Raw genomic sequence first — 21,774 nt, 5'->3', positions numbered from 1 at the left:
GCACAGGAGACACGACCATCTAGGATGATTCCTAACTACCTTTATAGTGAAGATGAGATGGTCAGAAAGACGTACGTCCTGACAGGCAAGGATAAGGATTTAAAAAAAAATTTTTTTTAAGAAGAAAAATGGGCTGGGCACGGTGTCTCACTCCTGTAATCCCAGCACTTTGGGAGGCCAAGGTGGGTGGATTACAAGGTCAGGAGATCGAGACCATTCTGGTTAACACGGTGAAATCCTGTCTCTACTAAAAATACAAAAAGTTGGCTGGGCGTGGTGGCGGGCACCTGTAATCCCAGCTACTTGGGAGCCTGAGGCAGGAGAATGGCGTGAACCCGGGAGGCAGAGCTTGCAGTGAGTGGAGATCGTGCCACTGCACTCCAGCCTGGGCGACAGAGCAGGACTCCGTCTCAAAAAAAAAAAAAAAAAGAAGAAGAAATGAGAAGTACCAATTTGGCAGGCCTCCTACTACCTTAACATGGGGAAATAAAAATAACCTGAATTCATTGTGCACATGACAATCTGTTTTAGATTGTAAACTCCAAAAGGGAAGACCATCAGAACTGAAGCACACCTAGCAGAAGGTATGCACAAATGACAGATCCATTAGTATGGTGAGTTTAGGGAAATTATATTTAACAGCTTATTGGATTCAATAAGTCTACACTAAAAGCACCAAATACCTTCTCCAAGGATCTGTTTTGTTCCATAGTTTTTTGAAGCACTGCCTGCGTATGACTTGTGGCTTTGCCAAGTATTGCCTAAGAAAAATAAAACTAGCATCAGTATAAATTAAATTTGTAATCACTCCTATGTACATCATGAAGTTCTCTTTTATTTTAAGGCAATGGAAAATTAAGATGAATTGACATAAGAATTTCACAGTGACCACATTTTATGGAGAGTCTGATAGTTCAAAAGTCAGGAGATCTTGGTTTGGCTCTTTTCCAATGAATGTGGGAATTAATGGATGAATTTTCCACACAAAGAAAGTGTTCAGAACCGTACTATTCATCAGTCAAAAAGTGGAAACCATCTGATATGGTTTGGCTCTGTGTCCCCACCCAAATCTCATTTTGAATTGTACTCCCATAATTACCACGTGTTGTGAGAGGACCCGGTGGGAGATAATTTGAATCATGGGGGTGGTTTTCCCCATACTGTTCTCATGGTAGTGAATAAGTCTCATGAGATCTGTTGATTTTATCAGGGGTTCCGCTTTTGCATCTCTCTCATTTTCTCTTGCTGCTGCCATGTTATAAGTGCCTTTCGCCTCCCACCATGATTCTGAGACCTCCCCAGCCATGTGGAACTGTAAGTCCAATTAAACCTCTTTTTCTTCCCAGTCTTGGGTATGTCTTTATCAGGAGCATAAAAATGGACTAATACAGTAATTTGGTACCAGTAGAGTGGGGCATTGCTGAAAAGATACCCAAAAATGTGGAAGCTACTTTGAAACTGGGTAACAGGCAGAGATTGGGACAGTTTGGAGGGCTCAGAAGAAGACAGGAAAATGTGGGAAAGATTGGAACTTTCTAGAGACTTGTTGAGTGTCTTTCACAAAAACACTGATAATGATATGGACAATGAAATCCAGGCTGAGGCGGTCTCAGATGGAGATGAGGAACTTGTTGGGAACTAGAGTAAAGGTGACTCTTGTTATGTTTTAGCAAAGAGATTTGTGGCATTTTGCCCCTGCCCTAGAGATCTGTGGAACTTTGAACTTGAGAGAGATGATTTAGAGTATCTGGTGGAAGAAATTTCTAAGCAGCAAAGCATTCAAGAGATGGCTTGGGTACTGTTAAAGGTATTCCATTTTAAAAGGGAAGCACAGCATAAAAGTTCAGAAAATTTGCAGCCTGACAATGCAATAGAAAAGAAAATCCCATTTTCTAAGGATAAATTCAAGCTAGCTGCAGATATTTGCATAAGTAATGAGGAGCCAAATGTTAATCCCCAAGATAATGGGGAAAATGTCTCCAGGGCATGTCAGAGACCTTTGCAGCAGCCTCTCTCATCACAGGGCCAGAAGTCTCGGAGGAAAAAATGGTTTCATGGGCAGGGCCCAGGGTCCCCGTGCTGTGTGCAGTCTGAGCACTTGGTGCCCTGCGTCCCAGCCACTCCAGCGGTGGCTGAAAGGGGCCAAGGTACAGCTCCGTCTGTGAATATAGAGGGTGCAAGCCCCAAGCCTTGGCAGCTTCCACGTGATGTTGAGCCTGTGGGTGCACAGAAGTAAAGAATCGGGGTTTGGGAACCTCCACTAGATTTCAGAAGATGTATGGCAATGCCTGGATGTCCAGGCAGAAGTTTCCTACAGGGATGGGGCTCTCATGGAGAACCGCTGCTAGGGCACTGCAGAAGGGAAATGTGGGGTTGGAGCCCACACACAGAGTCCCTACTACAGCACTGCCTAGTGGAGCTATCAGAAGAGGGCCACCATCCTCCAGACCCCAGAATGGTAGATCCACCCATGGCTTACACTGTGTACCTGTGAAAGCCACAGACACTCAATGCCAGCCTGTGAAAGCAGCCAGGAGGGAGGCTGTACTCTGCAAAGCCACAGGGGCGGAGCTGCCCAAGGCCATGGGAACCCACCTCTTGCATCAGTATGACCTGGATTTGAGACCTGGAGTCAAAGGAGATCATTCTGGAGCTTTAAAATTTGACTGCCCTGCTGGATTTTGGATTTGCATGAGCCCAGTAACCCCTTTGTTTTGGCCAATTTCTCCCATTTGGAATGGCTATATACCTACATCCCCATTGTATGTAGGAAGTAACTAGCTTGCTTTTGATTTTACCAGCTCATAGGCAGAAGGGACTTTCCTTGTCTCAGATGAGACTTTGGAATGTGGATTTTTGGGTTAATGCTGAAATGATTTAAGACTTTGGGGGACTGTTGGGAAGGCATGATTGGTCTTGAAATGTGAGGACATGAGATTGGGAGGGGCCGGAGTGGAATGATATGGTTTGGCTCTGTGTCCTCACCCAAATCTCATCTTGAATTGTATTCCCATAATTCCCACGTGTTGTGAGAGGGACCCAGTGGGAGATAATTTGGATCATGGGGGTGGTTTCCCCCATACTGTTCTGGTATGTGAATAAGTTTCATGAGATCTGATGGTTTTATCAGAGGTTTCCACTTTTGAATCTTCCTCATTTTCTCTTGCTGCTGCCACGTAGGAACTGCCTTTCACCTCCCACCATGATTCTGAGGCCTTTACAGCCATGTGGAACTGTAAGTCCAATTAAACCTCTTTTTTTCCCCCAGTCTTGGGTATGTCTTTATCAGCAGCATAAAAATGGACTAATACACCACCCAAATGTCCATCAACTGGTGAATGCATAAGCAAAACATGGTGCATCTACACAATGGAGTATTACTTGGCAATAAAAAGGAAGAAAGTACTGATACATGCTATGACATGTATGAACCTCTAAAACATGCTAACTAAAAGAATCTCAATGCAAAAGAATCCAGTCACATATCTTATGATTCTATTTATATTAAATAGAAAAGGCAAATCTACAAACAGAAAATAGATTACTGGGGATAGGGGTGGGAATGAGGAATGAATGCTGATGGGCACCAAGTCCCTTTTCTGGTGTTGGAAATGTTCTAAAATTAGATTATAGTGATGGTGGTACAACTCTTATATCTAGTAAAAATGAATTGTAGTGTACATTTACATGTGAACTTCATGATACATAAATCATAAAGCTCTTAAAAATATACATACCTAAAAAAACCCTCAACTATATTAAGTCCTTCTGCCTTGGTTTTAAAAGTTAAAACCATACCAACATTATTATTGGAATGTGTAAACGGTGAAAGTTTAAAAACAACTTCTTACCATGCTTTGAAGAATTTTCAATGCTTCCTCTTTACCTCTGAGTTGTCTTTGAGATGCCTCAAGTTCAGTTTTTAACATTTCTACCTCCTGAGGACAGAAAGAAAATTAGTCTTCCTATCTGCAAGATATGCAACCCTAAAATTATCAGTTTGGCTAGTCTACATTTACCCTTGGCTCAAACCACTTACAAATGAGGCTGAAAATTCTTCTAGACTTAGTGAGTGAACCAGACATACTAAAATTGAAAGCCTCAGCCGGGCAAGGTGGCGTGACCTGTAATCCCTGCATTTTGGGAGGCCAAGGTGGGTGGATCACCTGAGGTCAGGAGTTCACGACCAGCCTGGCTAACATGGTGAAACCCCGTCTCTACTAAACATACAAAAAAATTGCTGGGCGTGGTGGTGCATGCCTGTAATCCCAGTTACTCTGGAGGCTGAGACAGGAGAATCGCTTGAACCTGGGAGGCGGAGGTTGCAGTGAGCCGAGGCTGAGCCACTGCACTCCAGCCTGGGTGACAGCAAGACTCTGTCTCAATTAAAAAAATAAAAAATAGCTGGGCATGGTGGCTCACACCTGTAATCCCAGCTACTCCGGAGGCTGAGGCATGAGAATTGCTTGAACCAGGAAGGTCTCTGAGACAGAGTCTCACTCTGTCACCCAGGCTGGAGGGCAGTGGCGTGATCTCAGCTCACTGTAACCTCTGCCTCCCAGGCTCAAGCAATTCTCCTGCCTCAGCCTCCCGAGTAGCTGGGATTGCAGGCACGTGCCACTACTGCCCAGCTAATTTTTGTATTTTTAGTAGAGACGGAGTTTCACTATATTGGCCAGGCTGGTCTCGAACTCCTGACCTCAAATGATCCACCTGTCTTGGCCTCCCAAAGTGCTGGGATTACAGGCATGAGCCACTGCCCCCAGCCTCAGTTGGCTTTCATGTTGTTTACATACTGAGGTTGTAGTTCCTTATGTAGGGACTTAAGGGGAGGAGGCAGCTGCAGGCCCCAATCCAATGACTAGTGTCCTTATAAATTGAGGGAAATGTGGACCCAGACTCACAGGGAGAAGGCCATGTGACAGGCAGAGGCTGGATTTCTGCAGCTACCAGCCAAGGAACACCAAGGATTACAGCAAGCATCAGAAGCTAGGAAGAGGCAAAGGACTCTCCTCTAAAGCCTTCAGAGGGAGCACGGCCTGCTGAAACTTTGGTTTCAAACTTCAGCCTCCAGAACTAAAAGCAAACAGATTTCTGCTGTTTTAAGCCACCAGTTTGTGGTACTTTGTCTCGGCAGCCGAATACAGTAGCTTTCACGGGAAGAGTCCCAAACACACAGTAAGGTGGGCTTCCTATTTCCCAAAGGACAGACACCCCTCGCAGAAACTGCTATTTCCACCAAGGCAGTGGGCTACTCAGGCCACCTGAGACTCTGGGCTTCTGACTTTAATTAGGTTAAATTAAGTCAGATTGTTTGAAGCCACACATACGGGGAAGGCAGGTGGAAGGAAGTGATAACTTACTTTCTCAAGGAGGAGATAAGAGAAGTGGGGTGGAAAGGAGAACCGGTGGGCATGTTTACATAAGTAGCTTCTTTTAAGAGATGAGGTGGATAAGAAACAGAGGAGGCCAGTTGAAAAAGATGAGCTCTCAAGTTCAGCAAGAATGTCTGGAAAGCCAAAATTTGCCTTCCACACAGATTTGGTACCATTTAAACAAAATATCTATCAGTGGACTTTATTCACTTGAGAATTTTTTTTTTGTAATCGAAAGTCTCTTACTGGTCCTGCTTCCACGAGTAGCAGTGACCAGGGGAAAAGGGAGAGGAACCAGCCAGCACAGGGAGGGGTCATCTCCACAACATTCCATTTATATACAGAACTAAACAGACAAGCACAGAGTCACTATTGCAGTTACAAGTCAGCAGCAAGGGAAGGGGGAGGAACAGGTGGGGAGTGGGGGTGTTGTTAAAGAAAATACAGGCCCCCCCATAACTGGGGTGCCTGGGGGGAACTTGGTCTTCTTCAACCCAAGAGGAATCAGAAGATCAAAAGCAGTTTCGGAAGGCCAGAACCATCAGGGATGGAGGGAGGAGGAAAATCCAGGGGGTGGGGGGTCTGTTTGGCAACTGGTGTGAAGGGATTGCCCTTCCCCTGCTGGGATTCCTCCAGCCCCTCCTATCTGGCAGGAAGGGGGCAGCCTGCAACCCCCGAGGACAGGTGTGGGGCTGCCAGATGCTCTAGGCAGGGGGCCAGAAGGGGCTCACAAAGGCTTGCCCTCCAGGGAGATGATGGCACTGCCCCCCAGCTTCTCTGCCAGGGTGCAGTGGTCCTTGACCTCCTCATAGTAGTTTGCTTGTAATTCTTGCTTGATTCCTGTCAGCTTCTTGTTGATGGCGTCCTTGGAGCTGGCATTGATCATTTTGCTCTCAAGGGGCACAGACTCAGTGGTCCAGAAGATAAACACCAGGTCCTCCTTCTTGCTTTCTTGGTCTCATAGGTTGCATCATAGAGGGCGTAGAGGCAATCCTTATCTGGTAGCATCTTGACAAAGGTGGCATAGGAGTCGTCGATGGTCTGGTCCACATTGCCCACCAGTATCTCCTTGCCCTCCCCTTCAGGATGATGTTCTTCTTGTCTTCACTCAGGCGGAAGAGCACCGCCTTCTTGCGCTTCTTCAACTTCTCTGGTGTTGAAGACTTACACACCTTCATGTCGTTGAACACCTTGATGACACCATCAGAGACAGCCACACCAGAGGCCATGTTTCCAGAAGCAAAAAGGAGAGGGCATGGAGAGCTGCAGAAGATGAGAGCACTGCAGCTGCTGCTGGGACCCAGCTAAACCGAGAATTTTTATATTAGCCAGAGTACCTACCTCTAAAGTTTCATTAAGACATTGCCTTAATTCTTCATTTGACAATTCTGAATTCGAATCTACTTGGGAGGGAGGAGAAAAGAATCTATTAGGGGAAAAATTTTGAATATTTTAACTAATTAAACATAGGACATTTGTTTACAAATTACCAAATACAGGTATCCCCTAAATTGCAAAGAGAAGAGAATTATAATAGACCACCAGGTGCGGTGGCTCACATCTGTAATCCCAGCACTCTGGGAGGCCGAGGCGGGCAGATCACTTGAGGTCAGGAGTTCAAGGCCAGCCTGGCCAACATGGTGAAACCCTGTCTCTACTAAAAATACAAAAATTAGCTGGGCGTGGTGGTGCCTGCCTGTAGTCCCAGCTACTTGAGAGGCTGAGGCAGGAGAATCACTTGAACCCGGGACATGGAGGTTGCAGTGAGCAGAGATCGTGCCACTGTATTCCAGCCTGGGTGACAGAGTAACTCTGTTTCAAAAAAAAAAAATTATAACAGACCAAATTATGGTAAAAATAGGAGTGTAAAACATTTCACAAATGAAAAGACATATACTGTACTTTTGAATAAAAAAAATTTTTGAACAGACTCTAAGGCTCGCTTGAGGCCAGGAGTTAGAAACAAGCCTAGGCAACACAGACCTCCATCTCTACAAAATATAAAATAAAAAATTAGCTAGATGTGGTGATGTGCCGGAGTCCCAGCTACGTGGGAGACTGAGTTGGGAGGATCACTTAAGTCCAGGAGTTCGAGGCTGTAGCGAGCTATGACTGTACCACTATACTCCAGCTTGAGCAACAGAGCAAGACCATCTAAAAAAAACAAAAAAGGACTCTAAAATAAAACTGATGTTAATGAGTTGGTTAATTACTGCATTCAAACAAAAATAAAGAAAAACATGAATATTGGTGAGTAAAATAAATAGATTTTGGTGTTTTGGCTTAAGCTTGAATGATGTAGTGGTATAAATATGTAAGAAATAACTTTGGCCAGGCACAGTGGCTCACACCTGTAATCCCAGCACTTTGGGAGGCCAAGGCGGGTGGATCACTTGAGGTAAGGAGTTCAAGGCCAGCTTGGCCAACATGATGAAACCCCATCTCTACTAAAAACACAAAAATTAGCTGGGCATGGTGGTGCCTGCCTGTAGTCTCAGCTACTCAAGAGGCTGAGGCAGGAGAATTGCTTGAACCCAGGAGGCGGAGGTTGCAGTGAGCTGAGATTGCACCATTAGACTCCAGCCTGGGAGACAGAGCGAGGCTCTGTCTCGAAAAAATAAAAAAAATAACCTGAAGGTTGGGCACGGTGGCTTACACCTGTAATCCCAGCACTTTGGGAGGCTGAGGCAGGCAGATCACCTGAGGTCAGGAGTTCAAGACCAGCCTGTCTACATGGTGAAACCCTGTCTCTACTAAAAACCCAGCCTAGGTAACAGAGCGAGATTCTGTCTCAAAAAAGAAAAAAAGAAAAAAAAAAGGCCAGGTGTGGTGGCTCACACCTGTAATCCTAGCACCTTGGGAGGCTGAGGAGGGTGGATCATCTGAGATCAGGAGTTCTAGACCAGCGTGGCCTACATGGTGAAACCCCATCTCTACTAACAAATACAAAAATTAGCTGGGCATGGTGGCGGGCGCCTGTAATCCCAGCTACTCAGGAGGCTGAGGCATGAGAATCACTTGAACTCGGGAGTCAAAGGTTGCAGTGCACTGAGATCGCACCATTGCACTCCAGCCTGGGCAACAAGAGCAAAACTCCGTCTAAAAAAAAAAAAAAAAGAAAGAAACAAAAAAAACACCTAAATTTAATTTCTTTCCAAAAAGAATGACTAGAAGAGTCCTGTAACTTCAATTATTTGCTCCTTAATGTGATCAATTGAGAAGTTAAATTGAGCTTCCTAAGAGCTTCATTTTCCTTTCTGCCTCAATGGCAGTAAAAAAAAAAAAATAATAAAGTGGCAAGTTATAAGCAAGACTATAGGAAGTAAAAAAAAAATTTTATTAAGAATGTTTGCTTTGAAAAAATATTTCTCAAAACAACTTTCTTTGCTATTCTGAAATTTCATTAACATGACAGTATCTAAGGCAAAACCTAAATCATGTTTGTACTGTGATTGATGATACAGGCTTCCAAGGAGGGCAGAGTGACTCTGGGTTGGCAGTGACAAGTTCTGTTCTATTAATACTTGTGGTAGGCAGAATATGATGTCCACATGCCAATTCCCAGAAGCTGTGAACACATGGCAAAAGGAACTTTGCAGATGTGATGAGATTAAGGAGAGTACTCTGGATTATCCAAGTGAGTCCAGTGTACTCATAAGAGTCCTTATAAATGAAAGAGGGAGACGAGAAGGTCAATGTCAGAGTGATATGATGTGAGAAAGACTTAGCCATTGTTGGCTTTGAAGATGGGGAGGGGGCCATGAGCCAAGGAATGCAGTAGCCTCTGGAGCTAGAAAAGGCAAAGGAGTAGAGTCTTCCCACTGAACCTCCAGAAGGAACACACCCTGCCAACACCCTGGCTTTAGCCCACTGAAATTTATTTGGGACTTTTTTTTCCCACAGAGAGAGGGTCTTGCTGTATTGCTCAGGCTGCAGTGCTCCTGCATCAGCTTCTCAAGTAGCTGGGACTACAGGTGCACACTACTACTTTTAAACTTTTTTTTGTGGAGTGTGGTCTTTCTATGTTGACCAGGCTGGTGTCGAACTCCTGGCCTCAAGTGATTCTCCCACCTCGGCCTCCCAAAATGCTGGGATTATAGGCATCAGCTACCACACGTAGCCTGTTTGGGACTTCTGACCTACAGAACTGTAAAATAATAAATTTGTGTTGTTTTAAGCCATTAAATGTGTGGTATTTTGGAAATTATCTATTAGTGATAGGGCCAACTTTAATAAAAAGAAAAGTTCATAACCCAACAAAATGGGAACTCATACTATTACTATTTAAATCTTATTTATACCCCAGTGTTTCTTCATGCTGTTTGTTTGTTTGTTTGTTTGTTTGAGATGGAGTCTTTTTCTGTTGCCCAGGCTAGAGTGCAGTGGTGTGATCTTGGCTCACTGCAACCTCCGCCTCCCGGGTTCAAGTGATTCTCCTGCCTCAGCCTCCCAAGTAGCTGGGATTACAGGCACCTGCCACCATGCCCAGCTAATTTTTTTGTATTTTTAGTAGAGACGGGGTTTCACCATCTTGGCCAGGCTGGTCTCAAACTCCTGACCTCATGATCCACCCACCCCAGTCTCCCAAAGTGCTGGGATTACAGGCGTGAGCCACCGCACCTGGCATCTTCATGTTTTTATAAAGGCATCTTAGCATCATGCTCAGTTTCCAACATTTTGCTTTCAAAACAGTATCCATTCTCTATACACAATAAGGAATTGGAAGAAAAATATAAAAATAATCCCATTCTAATTTCAAGAGGGATTTTGAAGGATGGGGATGAACCCTGAGCTACCACGTATTTTTGTAAATCTGAAACCATGTTTCTTAAATCACTCTCATGTTGTTCTAATTTGTGTTTGTTCAACTTTGAGGGGAAGTTTCAGAAGAGGAAGTTTTACAACATAGATTACAAAATATTTAGCCAGATAAGAGCTGGTGCCATGGTACAGGCATGGGCTTATCCACAGACTCCCGATCATTTTGGAGTTGTAACATTTTATCACAATATGATGCTAAATTTTATTATTTCCATAAGGTAAGGTATAATTTCTTTTTGGTTATGATAAATTAAGACTAACTGTTTTGACAATTTTTGAGAGTTTCATGACCTCCTAAAATAACCAGAAGCATCTCTGTTCTTCCTGGAACACTCCTTTCCCAAAGATCCACTGCCTTACTCTCCCCTTCATTCTGGTGCTCAGGCCAAGGTGGGAGGACTGCTTGAGGTCAGGAGTTTGAGACCAGCCTGGGTAACATAGTGAGACCTTGTCTCTAGAATTTTTTTTTTTTTTTTTTTTTTTTTTTTTGATACTGAGTCTTGCTCTGTCGCCAGGCTGGAGCGCAGTGGTGCGATCTCGGCTCACTGCAACTTCCGCCTCCCAGGTTCACGTGATTCTCCTGCCTCAGCCTCCTGAGTAGCTGGGATTACAGGTGCACGCCACCATGCCTGGCTAATTTTTGTATTTTTAGTACAGATGGGGTTTCACCATGTTGGTCAGGCTGGTCTCAAACTCCTGACCTCGTGATCCACCCGCCTCAGCCTCCCAAAGTGCTGGGATTACAGGCGTGAACCACAGCACCTGGCCGAAAAAATTTCTTTTAAATTAGCCGGATATGGTGGAACATGCCTGTAGTCTCAGCTACTCAGGAGACTGAGGCAAGAGGATTGCTTAAGCCCAGGACTTTGAGGTTGCAGTGAGCTGTGATCATGCTACTGCACTCCACCTTAGTGACAGAGTGAGACCGTCTCTTTTTAAAAAAGAAAAAGGCCAGGCACGGTGGCTCATGCCTGTAATCCCAGCATTTTGGGAGGCCGAGGTGGGCGGATCACTTGAGGTCAGGAGTTTGAAACCAACCTGGCCAACATGGTGAAACCCCATCTCTACTAAAAATACAAAAAAAAAAAAAAATTAGCCAGGCATGGGGGCGGGCACCTGTAATCCCAGCTACTCAGGAGGCTGAGGCAGTAGAATACCTTGAACCCAGGAGGCGGAGATTGCAGTGAGCCGAGATCGTGACACTGCACTCTAGCCTGGGCGACAAGAGTGAGACTCCACCTCATAATAAATAAATAAAAATAAAAAATAAAAAGAAAAGTAAAAAGAAAAAAAAATGTCACCTCCTTACAGAAGCCTTCCTAACCCTGGCCTGAAATACTAGCACCCCATTCCCCATAATCACTCACTATCCCTTCACTTACCACTGCCCAATGTTACACATCTGTTGATTTGCAGGGTTTTGGTTTTTTTTCTTTTTCTTTTTTTTGAGACAAAGTCTTGCTCTGTTGCCCAGGCTGGAGTGCAGTGGTATAATTTTGGCTCCACCTCCTGGGTTCAAGCAATTCTTGTGCCTCGGCCTCCCAAGTAGCTGGGACTACAAGCACGTGCCACCACACCCAGCTAATTTTTATACTTTTAGTAGAGATGGGGTTTTGCCATGTTGGCCAGGCTGGTCTCAAGCTCCTGACCTCAAGTGATCCACCCGCCTCGGCCTCCGAAAGTGCTGGGATTACAGGCATGAGCCATGAGCCACTGTACCCGGCCTGCAGGTTTATTTTCTATCTCCTCTATTAGAATGTGAAATCCATGACATTAGGGCCTTTGTCTATTTTGTTTACTGATATTGTTCTCAGAAATTGGACCTGTGCTTGACACCTAATGATGCCCAGTAAATATTTGACTGCAAAAAAAAGTACTTCACAAAAAAGGCAAGGTTGGTAATGATTTATAGATATCATTAATATATTAGATGCATAACTACTGTACTGTACAATATTTAGAAATACAAACATCAACTACTTTTTTTTTTTTTTGAGATGGAGTCTTGCTCTGTCGCCCAGGCTGGACTGCAGTGGTGCCATTTTGGCTCACTGCAAGCTCCGCCTCCTGGGTTCATGCCATTCTCCTGCCTCAGCCTCCCGAGTAGCTGGGACTACAGGAACCTGCTACCACGCCCGGCTAATTTTTTGTATATTTAGTAGAGACAGGGTTTCACCATGTTGGCAAGGATGGTCTCGATCTCTTGACCTTGTGATCCACCTGCCTCAGCCTCCCAAAGTGCTGGGATTACAGGCGTGAGCCACCACGCCCGGCTATCAACTACTTTTATACTACCACCAATCCCAAGAGATGAATAAAGATAAATTTCTAAAGGCTGGGTGCAGTGGCTCATGCCTGTAATCCCAGCACTTTGGGAGGCCGAGGCAGGCAAATCACTTGAGGTCAGGAGTTTGAGACCAGTCTGGCCAAGATGGTGAAACCTCGCCTCTACTAAAAACACAAAAATTAGCCAGGTGTAGTGGTGCATGCCTGTAATCCCAGCTACTCCAGTGGCTGAGGCAGGAGAATCGCTTGAACCCGGTGGGTGGAGGTTGCAGTGAGCCGAGAACGCATGCCACTGCACTCCAGCCTGGGTGACAGAGCAAGACTCCGTCCAGAAAAAAAAAAAAAAAATCTAAAATCCAATATGGTTATTTATTTTAGATTTTGGAAGGGTTATAGCTTTGATACTATGCACAGGAGAAAAAAAGGAGAGGAAATTCAGCATTCTTACCAGTGCTACTTTGTCGTCTGTAATTGGAAATTCTGGACACTTGAGGGAATGTATCTTGCTGGCTCTTATGCTTGGAATACTGAAAACTCGCTTCATTTCTTTCTTCTCCCTTTCTCGGAAATGGAGGAGGGCTAAAGTTCTTTCCATCTGATCTTTTTCTAGACCTATGTGAAAATTCTATTTCATAAATCCCACCAGGTTTCCTTCCGAGGCCATACCCTAAATCACCTTCTGTCATGTCATCCTCTTCTGTTTCCCAGAGCTGCACGTCTGACTCACTTGATGATCTTGCCACCTTGCTCATGAGCCAAATGCCGTCTTTATCATAAGAAAAAACGGGCTGTCTGTAGTTAAGAAAAACAGTAGTTAGGAAAACATCAGCAGATCCAGCAACCCCACCTCTGGATATTTACCCAAAACATTTGAAATCAGTATGTCAAAGAGATGTCTACATTCCCATGTTTGCTGTAGCACTGTTCACAATAGCCAAGATATGGAATCAACCTAAGTGTCCATCAAAGATGAATAGGTGAAGAAAATACGGTGTGTGTGTGTGTGTGTGTGTGTGTGTGTGTGCGCATGTGTACACAATGAAATACTAGTCAGCCTTGAAAAAGAAGGAAATCCTGTCACTTGGGACATCACGGATGGAACTAGAAAACATTATGCTAAGTGTAATACGCCAGACACAGAAAGACAAATACCACGTTCTTCCTTATGTATAAAATAAAAAACAATCAAACTCAAAGGAGCAGAAAGAAAAATGGTGGTTACCAGAGGCTGGGGGATGGGAGGAATGGGGAAGTGATGGTCAAAGGGCACAAAGTCCTAGTTAGACAGGAAGAATAAGGTTTTTTCCTTTGCAATACATTGCACAGCATGGTGAATATAACAAAAATGTATTGAACATTTCAAAATTGCTCATAGAATAAATTTCAAATATTCTCACCACAAAAATGATAAGTATTTGAGATGATGGATATGTTAATCAACTTGATTTAATTATTCCACATTGTATTCATAAATCATAACATCACTTTGTACCTCATAAATATAGGCAGCTATAATCTGTCAATTTTCAATTAAAAAAACAAAAAACCTAACAAACAAAATGAAGAAAACCCATCAGTAAAGTCATGTGTCACCTCATGATGGGAATATATTCTGAGAAATGTGTTGTTAGGCAATTTTGTCATTGTGTGAACACCATAGAGCATACATACACAAACCTAGATAGTATAGCCTACTATACCCCTGGGCTACATGGTAGAGCCTATAGTTCCTAGTCTACAAACCTGTACAACATGGTATAGCACTGAATACTGTAGGAAATCGTTACACATGGGTCAATATTTGTGTATGTAAACATACCTAAACATAGAAAAGGAACAGTAAAAATACAATAGTATCTTATGGGAACACCACTGTCTATGTGGTCTGTCACTGACTGAAACATAATTTGGTACATAACTGTATAATAAAGCTGAATTTTTCAGGGAAAAAAGTTTCTTTCTGTATTATACAGGCATGAATATCCTGGCAATGCACTCACACATAAATGCCCTTGCAATCCAATTATAAGTATTTAACATTTCAGAACTCTTTTTTTTTTCTTTTAGACGGAGCTTCGCTCTTGTTGCCCAGGCTAGAGTGCGGTGGTGCAATCTTGACTCACCACAAACTCCGCCTCCCGGGTTCAAGCGATTATCCTGCCTCAGCCTCCCAAGTAGCTGGGATTACAACCATGCGCCACCATGTCCGGCTAATTTTCTATTTTTTTTTAGTAGAGACGGGGTTTCTCCATGTTGGTCAAGCTGGTCTCGAACTCCTGACCTCAGGTGATCTGCCTGCCTCGGCCTCCCAAAGTGCTAGGATTACAGGCATGAGCCACTGCGCCCAGCTGGGTTTTGTTTTCATTTGTTTGTTTGAGAGATGAGGTCTAACCATGTTGCCCAGGCTGGTCTCCAACTCGTGGGCTCAAGTGATTCTCCCAGTTCAGCCTCTGGAGTAGCTGGGATGACAGGAGTGAGGCACCACGTGGGGGAGGGGAGCAGATATACTCTACACTCAATAAATACTTGTTTAGTAATTGAATAAAGGAAGAGAGGAATAAAGAAACAAACTGAAATACAATCATCCCAAGGAATTCAAGGGGAACTGGTTCCAGGACCCCTGTGTATTTCCTTGGATCCTCAAATTCTTAGCCAGGCATGGTGGCTCACACTTGTAATACCAAGGCTTTGGGAGGCTGAGGCTAGAGAATTGCTTGAGCCCAGGAGTTTGAGACCAGCCTGGGCAACACAGTGAGAACCTGTCTCTACAAAAAAAAATTTTTTTTTTTGAGACAGTCTTGCTCTGTCGCCCAGGCTGGAGTGCCGTGGCGCAATCTCAGCTCACAGCAACCTCCGCCTCCTGGATTCAAGCAATTCTCCTGCTTCAGCCTCCTGAGTAGCTGGGATTACAGGCGCGCGCCACCACACCCGGCTAATTTTTGTATTTTTAGCAGAGACGGGGTTTCACCGCATTGGTCAGGCTGGTCTCAAACTCCTGACCTCATGATACACCTGCCTTGGCCTCCCAAAGTGCTGGGATTACAGGTGTGAGCCACCGCATCCGGCCCAAAAAATTTTTTTAAAATTAGCTGGTGGCACACGCCTACTCAGGAGGCTGAGGTGGGAGAATTGCTTGGGTCTGGGAGGTGGAGGCTGCAGTGAGCCATAACTGTGCCTCTACACTCCAGCTTAAGCTACAGAGCAACATTCTATCTCAAAAAATTTTTTGTTCGGCCTGGCGCGGTGGCTCATGCCTGTAATCCCAGCACTTTCAGAGGCCAAGGTGGGCAGATCACTTGAGGTCAGAAGTTCAAGACCAGTCTGGCCAATATGGTGAAACCCCATCTCTACTAAAAATACAAAAAAAATTAGCCGGGCATTGTGGCATGTGCCTGTAATCTCAGCTGCTCAGGAGGCTGAGGCAGAAGAATTGCTTGAACCTGGGAGACAGAGGTTGCAGTAAGCCGAGATTGCGCCACTGCACTCTAGCCTGGGAGACAGAGAAAGACTCTATTTCAAAAAAAAAAAAAAAATTTGTTAATTTGTTAATCAAAAAGGTATCATATTTGCATATTATCTAGGCACATCCTCCTGTGTACTTTATATATATTTTCAATTGTCTCTAAATTACTTATAATATCTAATACACTGCCTATACATCACTATCATTCCCGTGGATTTAACCTTGTACTCTGAGTGCTGCAAATTCGTCTTTGTTTTTGGAACACTGCAGATTTTTTTTTCCAAATATTTTCAACCCTGGTTGGTTGAATCAACCAATGTGGAACTCACAGAGCTCCTATCCCACCTCAGGCCACGCACAGCAGGTTTGGTTAGACTGTACTTGCTTTTAGGGCAGAAGAACAAAACCGGCACCCTAGCAGGACTCCACAGCAGATACAGAGGAGTTATGCCTGCCTTTCTTCCCAGCAGAAAACTTCTCCTGGCAAAAATGCCTACAGATCAACTAGTATCACTGAGCCCTCCCCATGTGGAGACCACCCCAGTCACCTACCTGGTGACAGTGAAGCAGCCAGGAGAAGCAGAAATGCTCAACCTCGTGCCTCCAGTACAGAGTGCAGTTAAGAGGGACTTTCACCACCAGGCATTTCAAAACAGCTGATTTGCTATAGCTATTTAGAAATATTTCATCCTTCTCTCAAGGCTCATTAAAAAAAAAAGTGGGGTGTGGGGGTATAAACATGTCTAACATTTTTCTCTAAATATCCTGCTGTTCAAGTAGTTGCTTCCAAAACTTCGAAAGACATTTAATCTCAGTCTTGCATTTGTTGTGGAGATCTCTCTATTCTTCCACTATTAAACCTTATGTAGATACCAAATAAATCTGACCATGTATTAAGGAATTTCTGTCATTTTTAGGGTCAAAATGCCATATATTTTCAATGTTAAAAACAAATACCCTTAAAAGATTTGAACAGATATGTCATCAAAGAAGATACATGGATGGAAAGATGCTCAGCATCATTAGTTATCAGGCAATTATAACTTAAACCACGGTGAGATTCCACCTCACCGCACTGACAATTCCAAGTGCTGCTGAGGATGTGGAGTAACTGAAACTCTCATACATTGGTGATGCGAGTAAAACATGGTACAACCACTGTGGAAAACAATTTGATAGCTTCTTACAAACATGTGACCTGGCAACTGCATTCTTCAGGATTTACTCAAGAGAAACAGAACCCTATGTCCGTACAAAGATGTGTGCATGAATATTCATACATCACTCAATTTGTCAAAAATTGGAAACAACCCAAGTGTCCATCTGCAGTAAAACAAAGAAACTGTGGTCTGTCCATACAACAGAATATATTTGTCAGAAAAGAACAACGCATTTCTGACATATGCATTACACATGCAATGCATTTCCGATATATGCAATGAATTTCCCAGACATTACGCTAACAAAAAAGCACATACTAGGCTGGATGTGGTGGCTCCCACCTGTAATCCCAGCATTTTGGGAGGCTGAGGTGTGAGAATCACTTGAGGCCAGGAGTTCGAAACCAGCCTGGGCAACATAGCGAGATCCCCATCACTAATTAAAACAATAAATAAATAAACAACAGCACATACTGTATGAAATACTGGGAAAACTAACATACAATGACGGTAAACAAATTAATGGTTGCTTGGCATGGGAGAAATGACCACAAAGGGCATGAGGGAAGTTTCCTGGGGTAATGGAAAACTTCTATATCTTCACCAGAGTGGCCACTTATCAAAACTCATTAGGCTGGGTGTGGTGGTTCATGCCTGCAATCTCAGCAGTTTGGGAAGCCAAGGTGGGCAGATCACCTGAGGTCAGGAATTCAAGACCTGCCTGGCCAACATGGTGAAACCCCGTCTCTACTAAAAAATACAAAAAATTAGCCAGGTGTGGTGGTGCATGCCTGTAGTCCGAGCTACTTGGGAGGCTGAGGCAGAAGAATGGCTTGAACCCGGGAGGCAGGGGTTGCAGTGAGCCGAGCTTGCACCACTGCACTACAGCCTGGGCAACAGAGTGAGATTCTGTCTCAAAAAAAAAAAAAAAAGATGTAATAATACTTAGCACTTGTTGCCTGCTTTCCATGTGCTAGACAGTTTTAAGTGCCTTAGATTATATTTATTCTTTATAAACACTCTGCAAGAAAATACCATTATTAAGTACGAAAATTAAACTGAAGCAGACAGAGACTGAGTAACACAGTCAACCAGAAGTGGAGATGGATTTTTTTTAAGAGACAGGGTCTCGGGCTGGGCACAGTGGCTCACGTCTGTAATCCCAGCACTTTGGAAGGTCGAGGTGGGCGGATCACGAGGTCAAGAGTTCAGGATCAGCCTGGCCAACATAGTGAAACCTCATCTCTACTAAAAATACAAAAATTAGCCAGGTGTGGTGGCAGGCGCCTGTAATCCTAGCTATTCGGGAGGCTGAGGCAGGAGAATCACTTGAAACCAGAAGGTGGATGTTGCGGTGAGCCAAGATCGTGCCACTGCACTCCAACTTGGGTGAAAAAGCGAAACCCTCTGTCTCAAAAAAAAAAAAAAAAAAAGAGACAGCATCTCACTCTGTTGCTCATTGCTTAGGCTGAAGTGCAGTGATGGCATCCACAGCTCACTGCAGCCTCGACCTCTTAGGCTCAAGTGATTCTCCCACCTCAGTCTCCAAAGTAGCTGGGACTACAGATGTGTACCACCCTGCCAGGCTAATTTTTAATTCATTTTGTAGAAACAGGGTCTCGGGCCAGCCAGTCTTGAACTTCTGACCTCACGGGATCCTTCCACCTCAGCCTCCCAAAGTCCTGGGATTACAGGCATGAGCTACCACCCCTGGCCCAGAGACAGATTTTTAATCCAGATATCTGATGTCAGAGCCAACACTCTTAGCCACTGTTTTGTATTATTTGGAGAATTTCAATGAAATTCACATCAGAGTATACCAAGTTTCTATTATTTATGACTTCAAATAGAACTTAAAGTAAAAGTCTAAAATATCTAGTTTGAGCAACATCTAACAGATTCTGGATCCATTTTTTCCCAGATTTTTATAAAATCATCTTGGTTCTTTTACAAGATTATTTCCTTAAAAAGGAGATTTATCTATTTTATCAAGGTAGATAAGAAGATATTTATTGAATCAAAGAATAATCCCTTGAGAGGCTGTGTTTTACTGCAGGAGTGCAGTAGACTCCTGCTTGTTAAGGGCAACCTCTGGCCTGTGTTAAGAAGGGTGTGGTCAGGATTAGGCAGGCAGCAGAGAAGAAAATGGAATTGGTCAGTATAAGGGGGAAAAGCTGTAAAAGGAAAGAGTAAGCAATTGCAGAGTTAGCTAAGAATATTTTTCAATGCACCACATAAATTCAGGCATCATGGGTACGCCTTCCTGCTATTCAGAGTTGAATATAATGAGGTTTTGTTGTTGTTTTGTTTGTTTTTTATCCCTGCCTACAGTTTCTTAAATTTAACTTCAGGCTGGGAATGGTGACTCACGTCTGTAATCCCTGAACTTTGTGAGGCCAAAGAAGGAGGACTGCTTGAGCCTAGTAGTTCAGACCAGCCTGGGCAACACAGTGAGACCTCATGTCTACAAAAAAAGGAAAAAAAGAAAACTGCTGGGCATGGTGGTGCACACCTGTAGTCCCAAGCTACACGGGAGCCTGAGGTGGGAAGTCAAGGCTGCAGTGAGCTGTGATCACGCCACTGCACTCTAGTCTGGTCAACAGAGCAAGACCCGGTCTCTAAAAATAAATAAAATAAAATGTAATTTCAGGGACTGCTGACTGTATATTCTCCCACTTTTTTTTTTTTTTTTTTTGAGACAGCGTCTTGCTCTGTCGCCCAGGCTGGAGTGCCCTGGCGAGATCTCGGCTCACTGCAAGCTCCGCCTCCCGGGTTCATGCCAGTCTCCTGCCTCAGCCTCCTGAGCAGCTGGGACTACAGGTGCCCGCCACCACACCCGGCTAATTTTTTGTATTTTTAGTAGAGATGGGGTTTCACCGTGTTAGCCAGGATGGTCTCGATCTCCTGACCTCACGATCTGCCCGCCTCGGTCTCCCAAAGTGCTGGGATTACAGGCATGAGCCACCCCACCTGGCCTATTCTCCCACTTTTTATATGCTGACAGTAAGGTAACATGAAATACCATACAAATTAAACTTCACTTTTGAAACACATTACTTCCAAGAAAGTGAAAATATTTGAAGTCACTAAACTATTCAACCAGTTTAATGTATTCAGGGTTGATGACCAGGGAAGCAGCAGGATGTGTTAACGGAGAAGGCACTGACTCGAGAGGTCTGGGTTCAAATCTCACTTCACCACTTGCCGCTTTTTGATCTTGGGTAAGTCATTTACCTTCTTAGAGCCTGTTTTATTTCTTAACAGGGGTTTAAGCACAACTACTTTATCGGGACATTTTTGGGCACCACTGATATATTTGAAATCAACTATGGTAGCCAAATCAATGTTTATTGAATTTGAATACTATTTTCTTCAATTGTCAATTTAGGGGACTAGATTTTTGGTTCTTCAGAGCTCTAAAATTGTTTCTGTATCAGCATTTTCCAAAGTGTGCTCCATGGAACATGTTCTCCAGACTATTAGGTTTTGCTAGGAATAAAAGCGTCCTTTTGGTTTTATTGAGGGCTGGAGTGCAGTGGCGCAATCTCAGCTCACTGCAACCTCCGCCTCCCAGGTTGTAGCAATTCTCGTGCCTCAGCCTTCCAGGTAACTGGCATTGTAGGCACCTGCCACCATGCCCAGCTAATTTTTGTATTTTAGTAGAGACAAGGTTTCACCATGTTGGCCAGGTTAGTCTCAAACTCCTGACCTCAGGCCATCCGCTCACCTCTGTCTGCCAAAGTGCTGGGATTATAGGCGTGAGCCACCAAGCCTGGACTTTTTTTGTTTTAATTTTTTAAATTAAAATGAGTCTGTATTTATGCCTGTTTTATGTTCAATCCATTCAGCGATTTACTCTACCATTTAATTTCTAATTGGACAAAATTAGAAAATAATAAAATATGTTGAACAATAAAGAAATAGTTAAATCTTGGTTTAACAACTTTATAAAATACTATGTAATTAAACAAAATTAATTAAATAAGTATTAGAGTTATAGTGTATTTAACATAGTTTAAGAATAATCTCCAGCCTGGGCAACAAGAGTGAAACCCCATCTCAAAAAATAAAAATAAAATAAAAATAAAAATAAAAATACTATGTAGTATAGACTAGGCAGCAACATGATAAATGCTCACATATACAAGTGTAAAACATAAAAAGCAGAATTCAAAGTTGTCTGTACTAGGGACAAAGATTAGAAGAAAAACAAAAGATAAAAATAAATTAGTAGGATTAGAGTATTTTTCCATATACCATTTTTATAATATTGTATTTTAACAGTACCACAAAATCTAAGAATATCTACAGCTGATTCTGTACTATATGGTAATCTTGAATAGATAAACACAGAGGTTCCTTCATACTTTATACCTTTGACTTTTTTTTTTTTTTTGAGATGGAGTCTCGCTTTGTCACCCAGGCTGGAGTGCAGTGGTGCCATCTCAGCTCACTGCCAGCTCCGCCTCCTGGGTTCACACCATTCTCCTGCCTCAGCCTCCTGAGTAGCTGGGACTACAGGTGTCCGCCACCATGCCCAGCTAATTTTTTGTATTTTTAGTAGAGATGGAGTTTCACCATGTTAAGCAGGATGGTCTCAATCTCCTGACCTCATGATCCGCTGGCCTCGGCCTCCCAAAGTGCTGGGATTAGAGGCGTGAGCCACCAT

The 21,774-nt window shown here is 43.6% G+C and overlaps 1 protein-coding gene and 1 pseudogene across 11 annotated transcripts in view; both read right to left on the bottom strand.

Annotated features, from left to right (window-relative positions):
• CCDC125 (coiled-coil domain containing 125) overlaps positions 1-21,774 on the bottom strand; it is a 53,913-nt gene that overhangs the window by 27,924 nt on the left and 4,215 nt on the right. For 6 of the 11 annotated variants that reach the window (XM_063700704.1, XM_055367051.2, XM_063700699.1 and 3 more), the window contains exons 2-5: positions 12,931-13,274; positions 6,717-6,775; positions 3,852-3,938; positions 684-761 (exon numbers count right to left, since the gene is read on the bottom strand). In XM_063700704.1, coding sequence (XP_063556774.1) covers positions 684-761; positions 3,852-3,938; positions 6,717-6,775; positions 12,931-13,234 — 528 coding nt within the window. In that variant the 5' untranslated portion in view covers positions 13,235-13,274. Of the gene's footprint in view, positions 1-683; positions 762-3,851; positions 3,939-6,716; positions 6,779-12,930; positions 13,275-21,774 lie in introns of all 11 variants that reach the window. The other 5 variants (XM_063700701.1, XM_031003541.3, XM_031003542.3 and 2 more) reach the window with 2 other exon arrangements.
• Positions 5,562-6,703, bottom strand: LOC115931301 (cofilin-1-like; annotated as a pseudogene).

The sequence above is a fragment of the Gorilla gorilla genome, chromosome 19 (genome assembly GCF_029281585.2).
Source record: "Gorilla gorilla gorilla isolate KB3781 chromosome 19, NHGRI_mGorGor1-v2.1_pri, whole genome shotgun sequence".
NCBI classification, from domain to species: domain Eukaryota; kingdom Metazoa; phylum Chordata; class Mammalia; order Primates; family Hominidae; genus Gorilla; species Gorilla gorilla.
The sequence above is the reverse complement of the archived record's forward strand: the minus strand, read 5'-3'. Positions and strand labels throughout refer to the sequence as shown.